Below are 14,956 nucleotides of genomic sequence, written 5' to 3'. Positions count from 1 at the left end.
ACTTTTTGGTTTCATCTATTCTCATTATTATTGATCGTCCATTTGAACGGCCGAATCTCAGTAACTCAGCTCTACTTAGCGCTATACAACAAATCGACGCCACGAGAATGGCATACACTCTAATTACATTGGAATCCTCTTGTAGTACATTCACACATTGTCCGTTGAAAAACTCAAACAAATTCGCTGCCGCAATTTATCCCTTCGAGACGCCAACCAATGCCGGCCGTATGCATCGCTCGTGCAGTTTGTAGCCGATTTTGCTCACCACAACCACCGTGTTTGGTTCTACGTTTTGCACTTCCTGGAAAAAAAAGAAGAAAAGGTAGAAGTATTTTAGCACAGTCGAATGACTAAGAATAAGGTTTAAGTATTTCTAATAATCTCAGTATTGCGTTGATTTGCAATGCAGGCAGCAAGAACAAAAAGTTCATAGTCGGGCACTGGCCTGAAAAGGCGAGTGGGCTATAGGTGCAGGCTGTCCCCATCCCGTGAAACCTTAGCAGATCTCAAAGTTGAATAGAGCTCCAAATCCGTCGCCTGGTCAACTGGGCGGTAGTAGGCTCAGATGTCATTATCTGACTTGCGCCGATTCGGCTCTGAACATAGCACCCCATGAATGACTATGTAAACTCTAGCATGGCCTCCCTGCTTGGCTAGATAACCATGGGATCACAAAAGCGACTTATCTAGCGGCTCTAATGATTCATTAAACCAAATAACAAGTTGAAAGGAGGGTTCTGGATTCATCAGTAACCGGTTTAGGTATCCGCTAAGAAATGAGCGGGCCAGCACCAACACAAGTGAGAATAGTGGGTCTGTGACTAATCGGGATCTCAAAAATGCAATTGGCTGCTGAGTAGAGATGGTCGGGTCTCGGGTTTTCAAACCCGAAACCCGACCCGAACCCGAACCCGACGGATTCGGGTCGGGTTCGGGTTTGAAAATTTTTATTTTTTCGGGTTCGGGTTCGGGTCGGGTTTGAAGGCTAAACAATTATCGGGTACGGGTCGGGTTCGGGCTTCAAAACTTTCGGGTTTAGGTCGGGTTTGATGAGAATTGTTCACAAAGTAACAACCAGCAAGCTTCCCTGTGCATCAGAAACGATGAATTTATCATCTTTTCGAACTCGGGTTCCATTCGGGTTTTTCTTAGAAAACTTTTTCGGGTTTCGGGTCGGGTTCGGGTTTGAACAGGAAAAATTTTTCGGGTTCGGGTCGGGTCCGGGTTTGCTTCTCAATTTTTGTCTCGGGTTCGGGTCGGGTCCGGGTTTGAAGGAATAAAATAATTCGGGTACGGGTCGGGTTCGGGTTTGAAAAATGTGAAACCCGACCATCTCTACTGCTGAGCAACTCGATGTAATAATCGAGTTTGCTAATAGCTGTACTATAAGGCGGACTACGATTGGTGAAATGATCCTAATCTTAAAGAATTATGCTAAACAAAAAGGTGCAGCTTATAAGCTTTGCACGATTCCGGGCAATGAGAAAGGGGACGCACTCGCCAAGGTAGGCGCAACGGAAGGCAAGATTTATTAGCAGTCCTTGTTCAGTTGGCAACAAATATGGAATACAGGGGATTTGGGCAGGTTATTACATTCCATTCTCCCGCAGGTATCAAAGAAGTCGTGTTTTAATTCAAAAGTGTAACATGATTTAGCAACAATCATCAACGACGCGTATAAATTCCAATGACGGCATACTTCGCCTTAGAGGGATGATCATGAGTCGTGACTTTATCAAGATGATGTGTCGGCTGATGTCCAACCGCACTACTCGTTATGCTCGCATTTCTATCGAATAGGGCTCGCAGATAGTAATCGATGTGGTTGTGGAGCAGGTTACCAAGCCATCAACCATGTTGACTGGTGCTGTCCCGAATACGCAATTGCCAGATCAAATCAATGTACCTACACTGAGAACAGCGTTGCGGTTGAAAATACTATATCAGAGAGTTAAATTAAATACACAACGCCACTTGATTTGTGCAGACTACACACTCAAACAGAGTATGAGAGTTCTGTAAATAAAATCACCGAATCTGATCTGTAATTTACCAAACTACAGATGTTTCGGTAATCAAGCAGTTTTTGACAGCAAAATTACTGAATTTCGGTGAATCGACGTGAATCTGTCATCATTTTTACTGAGGCGTCTGTAATTCGCCAGCATTACCGAGAACGGTGAAATATTCAACCGATGTTTCGGTAATTAATCTGTTAGTTTACCGAAGTCGGTAAATCTGAAAATTGACGCCATCGACGCTTGCTGTGATGTATTTTTTTTCCTGGTGAGTCTTCAGAAGCTGCAAACATTTTGTGTAAAAACTATTACGAAAGTAAAAATCAAAATTATTTGCAGTACGGCTTTTAGGAACCACCGTGCACAGCACAGCTACTCGTTTTGTTCGTCCCATATTGGGAGCAACGCAGCCAGCTTTCATCAACAACAACGACGGCCCCATCTTCCGACTTGCTTGATTCCTTACTTATCCGTGTCGTAATGAAGCTTAAACGCGAATGAACATATACAATTGTACAATCATGACGATGAAATAAAAATATGAAGATGATATGTGGTATTTTGTCTATTTTTTATGTTGCTGATAAGCTTCCAGGAATAAAAAACAACCGGCGGTCATGGATTACAGCTTTTCGGTAAAAAATCACCGAACGATCGGTAGTTTTGACATCTGCGCTGAAAAATTCAAATTACCGATCGTTCTGTAATCGGTTCGTTTACCGAACTGATTACCGACCGTTCAGCTGTTGAGATTTCGGTAAACGAATTACCGACTTCGGTGATTTGAGCTAAGTGTGTAAATTCGCATTTATTTAGAATATTTTGTGCATTCAATTTTACCATGGCACCATTTGTATAGTAAAAATTACTATATCATGGTTAAAAACTTGCAGCAAACCAGAATCGAACCAAGGATCTGGCGATTGCCAAGCGCGAACGCTAGCCGCTCGGCTATCTACGCGGTTAGAATGAGAGCGAACAAAACACAAATAAAAAGCGTTCATGATAGCTCAATCGTGGTTGGAATAGTAAATTTAAAAACACGTTCATGGTTCTCATTACTGCAACGCTTGTTTCAGTGTACATCCCTCAGGGTCCGAGGAAAACCAGACAATGAAGACACTAGAGATGTGTTGGGTAGATTGGACTTTGAGTACATGTTCCTTGTTTACAAGATTTTGAAGCAAATTGACATTTCTGTTTGAAAACATGCTGTTTTGTTTCGCTTGTTCACTTCGTATAAGGTACCGCGGGGCAAGTGGGTAAATGGGGTAAGTGAAAACAATTGATATATTTCACTGAATATGTGAAATAGCATTTTGAACTCAAGCGTAAACCTTTGAGGCCATTGAGAACATTACGATAGGTAAGATATTTCTGAGATTTTTCAGTCATTATTGCATAATAGAGCGAAAATTTGTTAACCTGTCAACTGTTACTCCGTAACAAGTTGGCAGCGTACAATCTTATTTTAATATTTTCAGTGGAAAAAAGTTGCGGAAAATAATTTCCTGTACCACTTCTTAGTTGTCCTCTGTGACAGTTTCAATCTGCAATAAAAAAAGTTTTAGAATTAATTCGACGTAGAACTAAAAATAACTAAATTTAAACACCGTCAATTTTCTTATCAGGTGGGGCAAGTGAAAAGTTTATCATTAGAGATTGAATTTGTGTTTTCTCTTTAAGTCGCCATAAGTAAACATGGTTCGCAATTATCATAGAACAACATAACGTGCTGATAATTCAAGAAACACTATACTCAAGCGGTCAAAGCTATTAGAAATCATGGAACTTCTCTAAAAGATGCTGCCAAACATTACAATATTAATATGTCTACTTCGGGCAGCCAATTAAAAGGAAGACGTTGACTGAAAAGTTGCAATATTAGAGAACACACGGAAATCTCGCGGAATGTCTATGTAAAGCTAGTTCAAAACATCAAAATGGGATATAGGTCTATCCACATAACAAAGATTCTAAAAACGTTATTGAAGGATTCCGTTTGATTTCTCCCGAAGAGTTATCCGACTTTCTCAAAAACAAACAACGAGCGGTGGGAATTATACAGAGCAGAAATGCAATTGCTGTCCTATAATGTAAGAACTAACATTGGAAATGTTGCAGTTATAATGTTGTCGAATCATTTCAATAAACATAACTGAACAGAAGAAAATTCAAGTGAAAAGAATAAAATTTTCTTTGTTTACATGTTACTTATGTTATTGTTCATTGAGAAGCCTTAACAAATGTTAAAGCTTATAGAAATCGTGGATATAACTGTTTATTTTTGAATTTATTATTCAAAACGGTAAACTTTTCACTAGCCCCACTTTTGGAGCAAGTGAAAAGTAAGGAGACATTTTTCAAAAACTTTTTCTGTATTTTTTCTTTAATTTTTCATAAAAATCAATTTCAGCATGCTGCTTATATTTGGTGGGAGTCAAGCTAAAAAATATATACGACCTCATTTGTTTCAATTTAAAGTCTCTAGAATTTGAAGAATCTCAACTATGCGAATTCCATTACCCACTTGCCCCACGGTACCTTACCCTATCCCGTTTTTGTATGTCCATCTTTTTTCTCTCAAAACTCGTTTGTTTGTACCACAGGTTGTCGTCATGTTGACTCTGCGTTGATCAGCACCAATAACGCCACTACAATATGCTGCTGTTGAAGATCAACGAGTAAACCCTAAATTCCCATCCCTTCCAAACATGATTGTATTCCTTAACCTCGACCAAACCGCGAGTTTTACGATTCCGTAGTTCCGTAGGAAGCAAATATGATTTTGTAAATTAAATCAATAGAATCCGGCTCCGTAATGCCTAAGAGCGCATGAGCCTGCTAAATAAATGATTAGATAAAAAAAAGAACGAGGTTGATATGAGATTCCTGACTGTAAAAGCGACTCTCCAGTGTAAAAATCTGGATGGAATCACTGATGCAGCGGAGGTCTCGGCTGCACTCAAAGAGCAGTGTGACATCGACGTAACCAGTAAGGTCATCCACTTTAGAAAGGGCCCAGATGGCGGCGATAAGGCGGTTGCAGATGCCAAAAAAGCGAAAATCTTGAGCATACTCAATGTAGGCTGGTCGGCTTGCCTAAGCATACAACAGCCTCCTGAAGTTTGCTTCAAGTGGTTTGGGAAAGGCCATATATCGTGGAAATCCAATGGTCCCGACAGAAGTAAGCTGTGCAGAAAATGCGGCACCGAAGGCCATATGGCAAGCGATTGTAAGCAAATAGCTAAGTACCTAAGATGTGTCGACAGAGCAGATAAGTAATTCAGTTGTATTTCAACCACTGTTATGTAGTGCAGCAGCTGCTTTGGCAGTCAGTCTCGGAAACGAAGATCGACGTGGTGCTACTATCGGACTTATGAAAGCATAACAGCCAACACCGGAAACTGGGTGGCGAATTGGTCTCAATAGCTAGCAATTAGAGGGACGACAGGACAATATCCAATCCAAGAAGTAGTCTCTATCTCAAATGACGGTTTTGCGACAGCAACAAATAGCGGCGTGTTGTCTTGCAGCTGTAACGCGCCCCCAAGCTGATCAATTGAGGAATTTCCCCACATGGTCGACAGGATGATAGCCGAGCTAATCAGCAGCCAGTAGTGACAGCTGGGTAAGACAAAGGTTCCATTGCGCACCAAGAGAAGTCGCCCAAGTTGCTGCGATCGATAATCGATGTACTCTTCCCGCATCATCCCACAAGCCCATGGCCCCCAGCGCTGCAGCGCTGTATGTGGCAGATGACGGAGAAGAAGTGGCGAGGATAACGAACGAACGAAGAGCTAGCAGAAGTCGTGAAATCATTCGCGTCAAATAAGGCACCGGGACCCGATGGTATCCCGTATGTTCAGAACCGGGATACATCCGGATGTAACGCTGCATAAATGGAGGAAAACTCCCGAATGTAAGGATGCGACAGAAATTGGTGCTATTATCAAAGACGGGGAAACCGATCCGTCGGCGTATAGACCTATCTGTATACTGCCCATTCCGACAGGTGTTAAGATTGTTGGCTTCGCCGACGACATCACCCTAGTGGTCTAAGGCGAATCGATGGAGGAAGCATAGTAGACAGCAGCGTACTCGATCTCCATAGTTAAGGCCTGGATGAGGTCTAGGAAACTAGAACTGGCCCATCACAACACTGAGGTGGTGTTGGTCAACTACCGCAAGTCCGAGCAACGGCCACTCATATCGATAGGCACCATAGAATCCAAGCGATCTCTGAGACATCTTGGACTAAAGATCGATGACAAGCTCAGCTTCGCACGTTGAATATGTCTGTGAAAGGGCATCTACGGCTAGCGCTTTCGAGAATTATGTCTAACAGCTCTGCTAAAATTGTCAGCTAACGCAGGCTGTTGAGCTATTTATACTGAGGTATGAAGGATCAATCTGATCAAAAGCGCTTAGAACGAGCAGAAACTTAAAGCGGTTGGAAAGCACGTATAGCATCATGCATACCGAACGGTTTCTAAAGAGACCGTGTGCATCATAGCCGGGATGACGCGCCCATCGAGCTCATCAGGAAGATGTTCAATGCTTCAACCAAAGAAGTACCAGAAGAATCAGTAACGCGTGTAAAGAGACAACGCTTTGACAACGAGGTTGACAGCATGAATGGGATAACTCCACTTTAGATGGACTCATCGGCTAATACAAAATGTGTCAGATTGGTATAAAAGAAATCATAGGGAAGTGGCTCATCTAATTCTAGATTAAAACTCAAATGTACCTGTTGAAATAGCGCTTCGTGAAGATTTGGGTTGAACTTCTCATTCAGGGGATTGACCGTTTCTAATCCGTGCCGCTTGAAAACCTGATTCAGTTGTGCTTTGGTCATTGTGAGCCCTTCGTAGAGGTTCTTCAAATGGGGGTTCTTATCCGAAATCTACAAAAGAACAAGGAAGAAAGTAAAAATCTATCCCGAAAATCGCATAGTGTGGAAAATTACCTCCTCTTTCGGCACTGCTTCCGTGGCATGACCCAGAATATCAGCCACTTCCAAAAGGTCCTTACAGAAACCCTGAATACCGAACAGCTTTGCGTCTTCGATCTGCTTCGTCAGCCGCCGCCGCATGTTCTCTCCATCGGCTAGGGCACGTTTGTATTTATCCTGAAATCGTATTTAAATGGATTATTCTTCATGTTTCATGTCTATTTTTCAATTTTAGGTCTTCATAATCACTTTTTAACCAACATTGTATCTAAAGTCACTTTTTCAGTTTTTCGATGTATTTAGATTTTCTCTGATATTTGGTAGATAAAATAATCTCAATGTTATAGAATGAACTACTGGAAAAATTTCTCCAAATATCGCAGGAAAATTTACTGAAGAAGTCCTGGATATTTTTATTTTTTAAGCATTACACGTACTACTCAGTTGAAGTCCAAATTACTGAATGCATGTTTTCCAGGAATTTTATCAGACACTAATTCAGGTATTTGCTCAAAAAATTCATTTATTTATTTTTTTACCGGCCTTCTTAAGGTGAAACATCTCTGAATCCAAAAATGGCCGTCACAATGGCCGACTTGTGACCCTACTCGCGTTTTCAAAGGCACAAAACTGGAGAAATAGTAGGCAAACGTTCCTGATCTTCTTATTTTAAGTTTTCTGCTAGTGCACAAAGCCAAAATAAAAAGTGCACTGTTGTTGGAGGCCTGCTTTGCGAGATATGTGCCTTTGAAGTTTTAGTGCAATCTCAGAAGTTGATTCCAAGCTGTTTCACCTTAAGGAATTTCACTGAAAGATACCCTTAAAAATTCAAAGTATAACCACAAGTCAACTCGGTCGAGGCAGATTTCTTGTGTGAGCACCAGTGCCAGAATTAAGAGTTGTTCTTGTGGAGAGCACTTGAAGATGGGATGGAAGGTCATACTTCGCGTTCGCGCTTCATTTCTGCTTCTATAAACAGTTTTCTTTTTTTTATGTGGTATTCAGTTGGTGCTGCCTGACAGCTTAACTTGTCAAGGCTGAACCCTCGGTCTGGCTTTTGCCAAGTTACCCCTCTATCAGGACCAATACTCAGACGGACTAGGCTATGGTGCCCACATGAACACTGTTTTTTATTAGTATTGTGACGTGATAGTTTTTGAAAAATATCCATATTCCCATGCTTCTGAGAAAAGGAAGCATTGTGAAAATCAGCAGCTCCTTGTCTGTTCAACATATTCTCGAACCTAGCAAGTGAACCCTAATGATCGATCTCAGCGTCTTACTTTCCATAGTCATTTTTATAGTGAATATTGAAGAGTAAAGTTACCTTAGGCTTCTATTACAGTCTCCATCACCAATTCAACAATACTAATAAAAAAAACAGTGTCCGTCTGAGTTTTTGGTCCTGGTAGAGGGGAAACTTGGCAACAGCCAGACCGAGGGTTCAGCCTCTTGACAAGGTAAGCTGTCAGGCAGCTCCAAATGAATGCCGCACATGGTGTACATTGATCATTGCTATGGAGTTTCTCGAAAGCTGCATGGGGATTGTTATCGTGGGAATCCAAAGGGCGATTTTTTTTATAATTTCATTGTAGGCCAATACAGCAATAAAGCATGTAACAATCACTAACATTTCTTCTCTCTTTATTCTTGTTTTCATATCTAACCCGCCATTACAATGAGGATAAATTCATCGGAGATGAGACATGGCAGCGCACTGGCCGAGAAAAGATTATATTTCCGTAAATATTCTTATTACCTACTCACGATTCCAAACGAATTAATATGCTGAAATAATGAACGTAAAAAGTCGATCTTCCCATTTTAAATTTTCTGCTAGTGCACAAAGCTTAAATAGAAATTGCTCTGTAGTTTGACGTTTCTTTAACATTCTGGTACATCATATAATTTTTATTCCAAGCTGTTTCACCTTAAACGCATTACTTCGTCAAGTTTTCTCCAATTCCCTATACCCTTTCCCAACTCTTCCTTTCCTACTCCAACCACGGCTTTGTACTGGCTTGCGCTCTTTTTGCCACACTAAACGCTGCAAAATGAAAACCGAAACTTTTTTTTTCTGGGGAAGTTTTGGATGTTTGTCGAGATGAATTTCTAAGTTATTTTCTGAAATAAATCGATTGAATTCCTAGATCAGGGTTTCTCAACCGGTGGTCCGCGAAGCCCTAGGGGGCCGTGAAGGCTTCTCAGGGGGTCCGCGAAGCCGTTTTTTAATAAGTGTTATTTTTGACATATTTCGTCAGTTTCATCCACAAAAAGTTCATGTGGACTTCCTTAGCGAATTATTCAAGGGATTAGAAAAAATCGAAAATATATACTGTTTTCACTCAAACCACTGACGAAATCTTCTTGAATCCACCAGCAGGATTTTAAATGAAATTTTCTAAAGATGTTCATAGCAGAGGTCTTTAGAAAACTACGAAGATTCTTTAGAATATTCAAAGAAGCTTACATAGGTCGAATCCTAGCATATTTTTTGAAAAAAATATTTACGAGAACTTCGTGGATTCTGTTGCAACGTTTGATATACCCGAAACAATCTTTCAAATCTAGTAAAAAAATATGACGTTCCTCGGATAAATCGTAATTTTATTTATTAGATGCCCCTGGAAAAATGTTGAAAAATTTTCTGGAAGCTGTTTTTGTTGAAATTTTTTCAGCTAACTGATTTGTTGTAGGATTTTGTAAGATCCCTTAGTAGTTTCTTTATCCGATTCTTGATTCTTGATCTTCTGTTTGATAGACTCCTGGCAAGACTTTTAGTGGACTCCGAATGATCTTGGAACAATTCTTCCACATCTATGAAGGCGTCGGTGAGTCGCTGGCCTCTCTTTAAGTGTCATATAAACATTATCCTTTCCTTTCATCGTAACGGAGAAGATAGGCGTGAGCGGCAATGAAAATTGTCATGTCATCTCTAACTTCTGATTGAACAGCTATTTCATCCAAAATAATTTTATAAGTAGTTGGTATTAAATTGTAAAGTAAATAACATGACAATTTTAAGTATGTAATCTACGAAATACTCCGTTACCGCGCAATGCAATGCAACGGATTTTTATGTCGAGTTGATTTTTGAACCTAGGTTGGAACTGGCAAAACCCGTTCTGAATTACAGTTTCAACCCCAACCTGAATCAGGTTCGACCGAACTACAATTTGCTTGACGTTTGTTTGTTTATGTGTTGATCACCGACTCAGTTCCTAAAAACTAAAACGACATTAGAAATATGTTTGATAGACTCATGGACTTTTATTGGACTCCGAATGATCTTGGAATAATTTTTCCGTTATCTGTGGTGGATTACAAAGAAAATTATCGGGTGTGTCTGTCTAAAAAAATATCTGTTGATTCATGAATAATCTTTGAAAAAGAAAGTTATGTAGTATTGATCGGAATAACTACTGTAGTACATAGTGGTGTGAAACCTCAAATAGAATTTTAAAGAATCCATGGAGAATTCAATTAAAATATAAATTTCTGAAGGAACTTAAAGATGCATTTTTGGAAGAACCTTTAACTCCTGCTAGGTTCTAAGTAATTCTTAAGAATACCCGTTAATGAATACGTGAAGGAATCCATATGAAAATGACTGGATGAAGAGCAGGAAAAATCGGCGTATGAATTAGCGTTTTTTGAAAAAAAGATTTTGAAGATTTACTTGTAAAAACTGGAGAAATCTTTGGTAGATCTGCGAAAGTTATCGTTTGAATTGGTGAAAAACTCTGGGGTTGCAATAAATTTTGGAAAAATTTCCAGAGTTCCTGTGGAAATTACTGAATGTAGTTGCGTTGGATTTCCTGGAGCAAATTCCGGACAAATCCTTTAATTAAATCTGGAGTTTTTATTGTACAAATTTCTTGAGGAGTTAGTTAGAATTCTCCAAAGGAATTTCTGAAGGTATGCCTATAACAGCTGAAAGTATTTACAGAAGACATCACTGAAAGAATTCCTGAGCTTTGCCTCGAGGAATCAGAAAACTAATTCCTGGAGAATAATTGCGTAAGAGTCTCTAGAATTATGTATCAGAATTCACCGCAAGGGCAATAAGGAAAACACTGAGACCAGAAAGGAAGACACAGAGACCATTAAAAAAAAAAACTTAGATACCTTCCATGAAAAAAGGATTCTTTGTGGAGACTTGCATTAAAACAGAGACCAAGTCGCTGAAAGCGAACCGATACCAGCCCTGAAGCAGAAAGGAGGCTACTTACATCAAGTTCTTTCACTTTTTCATTCAGAGAATCCGTTTCCTTTTTGAGTCCCTCAATTTCGGTGGTCAGTTTCTTCTCATTTTCGGACAGCTCTTCGTCCTTTTTGGTGGCTTCCTCATTGGAGTAGTGTCGCAGCGAACCAAGTCCGGAAGCGGGAATAGCACGAGTTTGTAACGTTGGTCTGCAAATTAAACAGGATAACATTTAATAAAACATTTCGGAAATCTCATTCACATAGGCAACAACATTTTAATCATTTTCAGGTTAATTACATCATCCCGTGGGGAAGAGCCGGAGCCCAACTTACCGCATCAAATTTTTCGTGATGATAGGCGCCAACTTGGAAATTTTGGACAACACGGCCAAATTGAGCGATGCCATTGTTTCTTTCCTTATTGTTTCACTAGGCAAATGCTAATTAATGCAGTGGAAAATTCAATTAAAAAATCACTACGTATCGATGCGAAACACTGAAATGCACCAACGCACGCGAGCTACTCCGTCAAAAACGTCAGAAACAGATAAAAGGTTTGACAGATCAGTCGGCGAATGAACGGAGTTTAGGGGAAAACGGGGAAATGCAGTTAGTTGTGAAATGATCGGGTCGAGTGAACGGAGTGAACACCTTCTCGCGTAATGTATGATAATATCCTACCACAGCGAACTGATGGATTATCAATGGACCTATAAGTCATTTTATGAGACGTTTCAAATCATACGTTTTCCGTTTGCTAGAGCCAACTTTGAAACTTTCTGGCGGGCCCATTTATTTACATTTTTACAAGCGCCACATTTGGAAGGATCTCATTCAACAATGCCATTTCTTCTCAGACTTTGATCGACGTACGCAGTTGAGAAGAAATGCTATTTCAAATAAGACTCTCTGTGGGAGATTTCATGGCCAAGGAATTTCATTGCTTTTATTAAGCGAAACAGCATTCTAAGCTTTAGCTAACAAAACAGTCAGGGGAAGCCACATAAATAACACTGCACCGCTCAAAAGTCTAAAATTGAACTCGTACATCGGTCCATTAGTAAGACTGGAGACATATCAGAGAAAAATGACTGTTTTGTTAGCTAAAGCTTAGTATGCTGTTTTGCTCAATAAAAGTAAAGAAATTCCAGGGCCATGAAATCTCCCACAGAGAGTCCTATTTAAAATGACATTTCCACGCAGACATGACACTAGCGATCATCATCCGAATACTCACCAATCTTCAACAACGGAACGCACATCACAAAGCATGATGGAAGCCCCCAAGCCACCCGACACAGTCGAGCTCAGCCGTTCTTCGTTAGTTCCTGTTTGTTCCGGCCGTCCAAGTCGTTCCGTTGCTGTGTTCGGAACCGGCGAGGGGGTTTTCCAGCATGCTTGCTCAGGCAAGTTTAACCAACTCGGAATATCATCACTGCCTGAAAGTATTTTGATTTTTAGTGCGATCGCTGCTACAACTGCTTCACTACAGCCGACTAGGAGTGACAACGCCAGTGTGAATTCGCTATCAACGGCTACTTCATGTTTACGCACGTACTCTGAGGATGCAAATGTTCAGTCAGCATTGCATGTCAATGTCATAACCACGAGTTCAACTAAAGATGATATTCTTGACATTTATTATCAGAATGTCGGAGGATTGAATTCTTGCTTGAACGACTATTTGCTGGCTAGCTCGGATTGTTGTTACGATATCATTGCGTTTACCAAAACTTGGTTGACTCAAAACACTCTTTCGAGCCAAGCCCTAGATCATTAGTATGAAGTTTTCCGTTGCGATCGTGGGCCACATAACAGCAGGAAAACTAAAGGTGGTGGAGTTCTCCTTGCTATTCGACAAGGCATAAAAGCTCACTTAATTGAAGACGATACTTGGTCTTCAGTTGAGCAGTTGTGGTTGGCAATTGAACTATCGGATCACACCCTCTATCTGTGCGTTGTTTACATCCCTCCCGATAGAACGTGTTCGCACCACCATACATTGAAAAACCCTGCGCTTATCGCGCATGCTGATGATGGTCGTTGTGAAGTTGGCGGTAAAAGAAGTAGGTGAATTGTTTGGTGGTTAAATTGCTCCAAGCGAGAGAAGTAAACAAACAATCGTAAATTGTGAGTTGAATTAAATCGGGAAACAGAACTGAAATAGAAGAATTTGAAGCATAGAAGGTTTGGGATAGTGGAAGAATAGTGGAAACGGGTCTTCAGTGTATTGTAAGTTAGAACATTATATCTTGCGGTAAAGGAAATTAATTTTCAGAATATAAATTGTAATCGCAGGATAATCGATACCGCTGCGCCCACTACTGAGACCCGAAGAGAAATTAGATAAAGCGAAGAAACCATAAAATGTAAGTAGAGGTGTAAATAGTTTTATAAGAAAAATAGTAATAATAAATTTATAGTTTCAAGCTGTCGTTACCAAAATCACTGCTGTGAAAATTGTGGTCAATTTCGAAAATCACTAGCCCGAACAGAACGCGTGACGACTTCCTAATCGAAGCACATACTAATTCCGTTTCAACTATCGTTGACAGAGCCTCGAATTCTGACGAAATTGTGGTAATCGGACAGTGGTTTTCTTTACCCAGATGCTTGTCATTCAACGTTGAACGTGAGTACAACCAAGATTCTCGACCGTTACAGCACCGCTACACTTCGGCAAATTAATCATGTAGTGAATGAGAACGGCCGCAGCCTCGATCTATGTTTTGTTAGTTCCCAAGACGTGGCTCCTAATATAGCATTAGCTCCAGCACCATTTGTGAAGCCCGTCATTCATCATCCAGCATTACACATCAGCTTTGATATAAGTAACAAAGTTGAAAGTAAGGTTGATTCAGCTCCTACACGGGAAAAAATTCTGTGGTAAAAATAACTATTTTAGCTGACTACGCCCATTCTTGAAACTACCATGGAAATTCAGACCAATTTACTATGTTTACGGTACACCCCACCGCATTACTGGTACATTTGACAGAAATAATTTACAACAATCTGATTCCGACTACAGACATGGTAAAATCAAGCGCATTTCTGGTCTGCTGAAAATTGCCGGTGCGAGCGCTTAAGTTAACCCCCTAAAATGGTAGTTTTTACCGCACAATTTTTTTGCGTGTATCTTTAACGACTTCAGGAATGCAGACTATGACAGCATTCAACGTATTTTTTCAACGCTAGATTGGGACGAGCTTCTCGATGTAAATGATGTTAATACTGCAGCACAAACATTTTCACATGTTTTGTGGTACGCGATAAACCGACATGTCCCAAAAAAGACAGTCTCTGAAGGTCGTAATCAGTGGCAGACTCCGGAACTCCGTAGATTGAAGAGACAAAAGAGAGCAGCGCTAAAAAAGTACTCCAAGAAGAAGACCGCGTCATTGAGGAACCATTACGTGCGAGTTAACAACATCTATAAAAGCCTAAGCAGGCGATGCTTTCATCGATACCAAATCGGAGTTCAACGCAAACTCAAATCTCACCCAAAATCGTTTTGGAACTATGCCAAACTGCAGCGTCATGTGAATGGTCTACCATCTTCGATGAAGTGGAACGAAACGATTGCTTCCGAGCCACAAGTTAATTGCGACCTGTTTACAACAAAGTTTTCTAACATTTTCTCTGAGGAGGTGCTCACAGATAGACAGATATCGTTAGCATCTGCCAACACACAGGCCACAGGACTTCTCATGCCGGATGTGGCCACCGATGATGAATCTATTTTAACAGCAGTACGTAAACTGAAAGCATC

The 14,956-nt window shown here is 40.5% G+C and overlaps 1 protein-coding gene across 1 annotated transcript; it reads right to left on the bottom strand.

Moving 5' to 3' along the window:
- Nucleotides 1–2: 2 nt before the first annotated feature.
- LOC5564769 (grpE protein homolog, mitochondrial) lies at nt 3–11,731 on the bottom strand. Its single transcript, XM_001649087.2, has 5 exons — nt 11,518–11,731; nt 11,211–11,391; nt 6,994–7,155; nt 6,775–6,930; nt 3–304 (listed from the first exon to the last, which is right to left on the bottom strand). The coding sequence occupies exons 1-5, from the start codon at nt 11,589–11,591 to the stop codon at nt 197–199; spliced, it is 681 nt and encodes a 226-aa protein (XP_001649137.1). The 5' UTR covers nt 11,592–11,731; the 3' UTR covers nt 3–196.
- Between the last annotated feature and the right edge of the window lie 3,225 nt (nt 11,732–14,956).

This window comes from Aedes aegypti, chromosome 3, assembly GCF_002204515.2.
Source record: "Aedes aegypti strain LVP_AGWG chromosome 3, AaegL5.0 Primary Assembly, whole genome shotgun sequence".
NCBI lineage: Eukaryota > Metazoa > Arthropoda > Insecta > Diptera > Culicidae > Aedes > Aedes aegypti.
The sequence above is the reverse complement of the archived record's forward strand: the minus strand, read 5'-3'. Positions and strand labels throughout refer to the sequence as shown.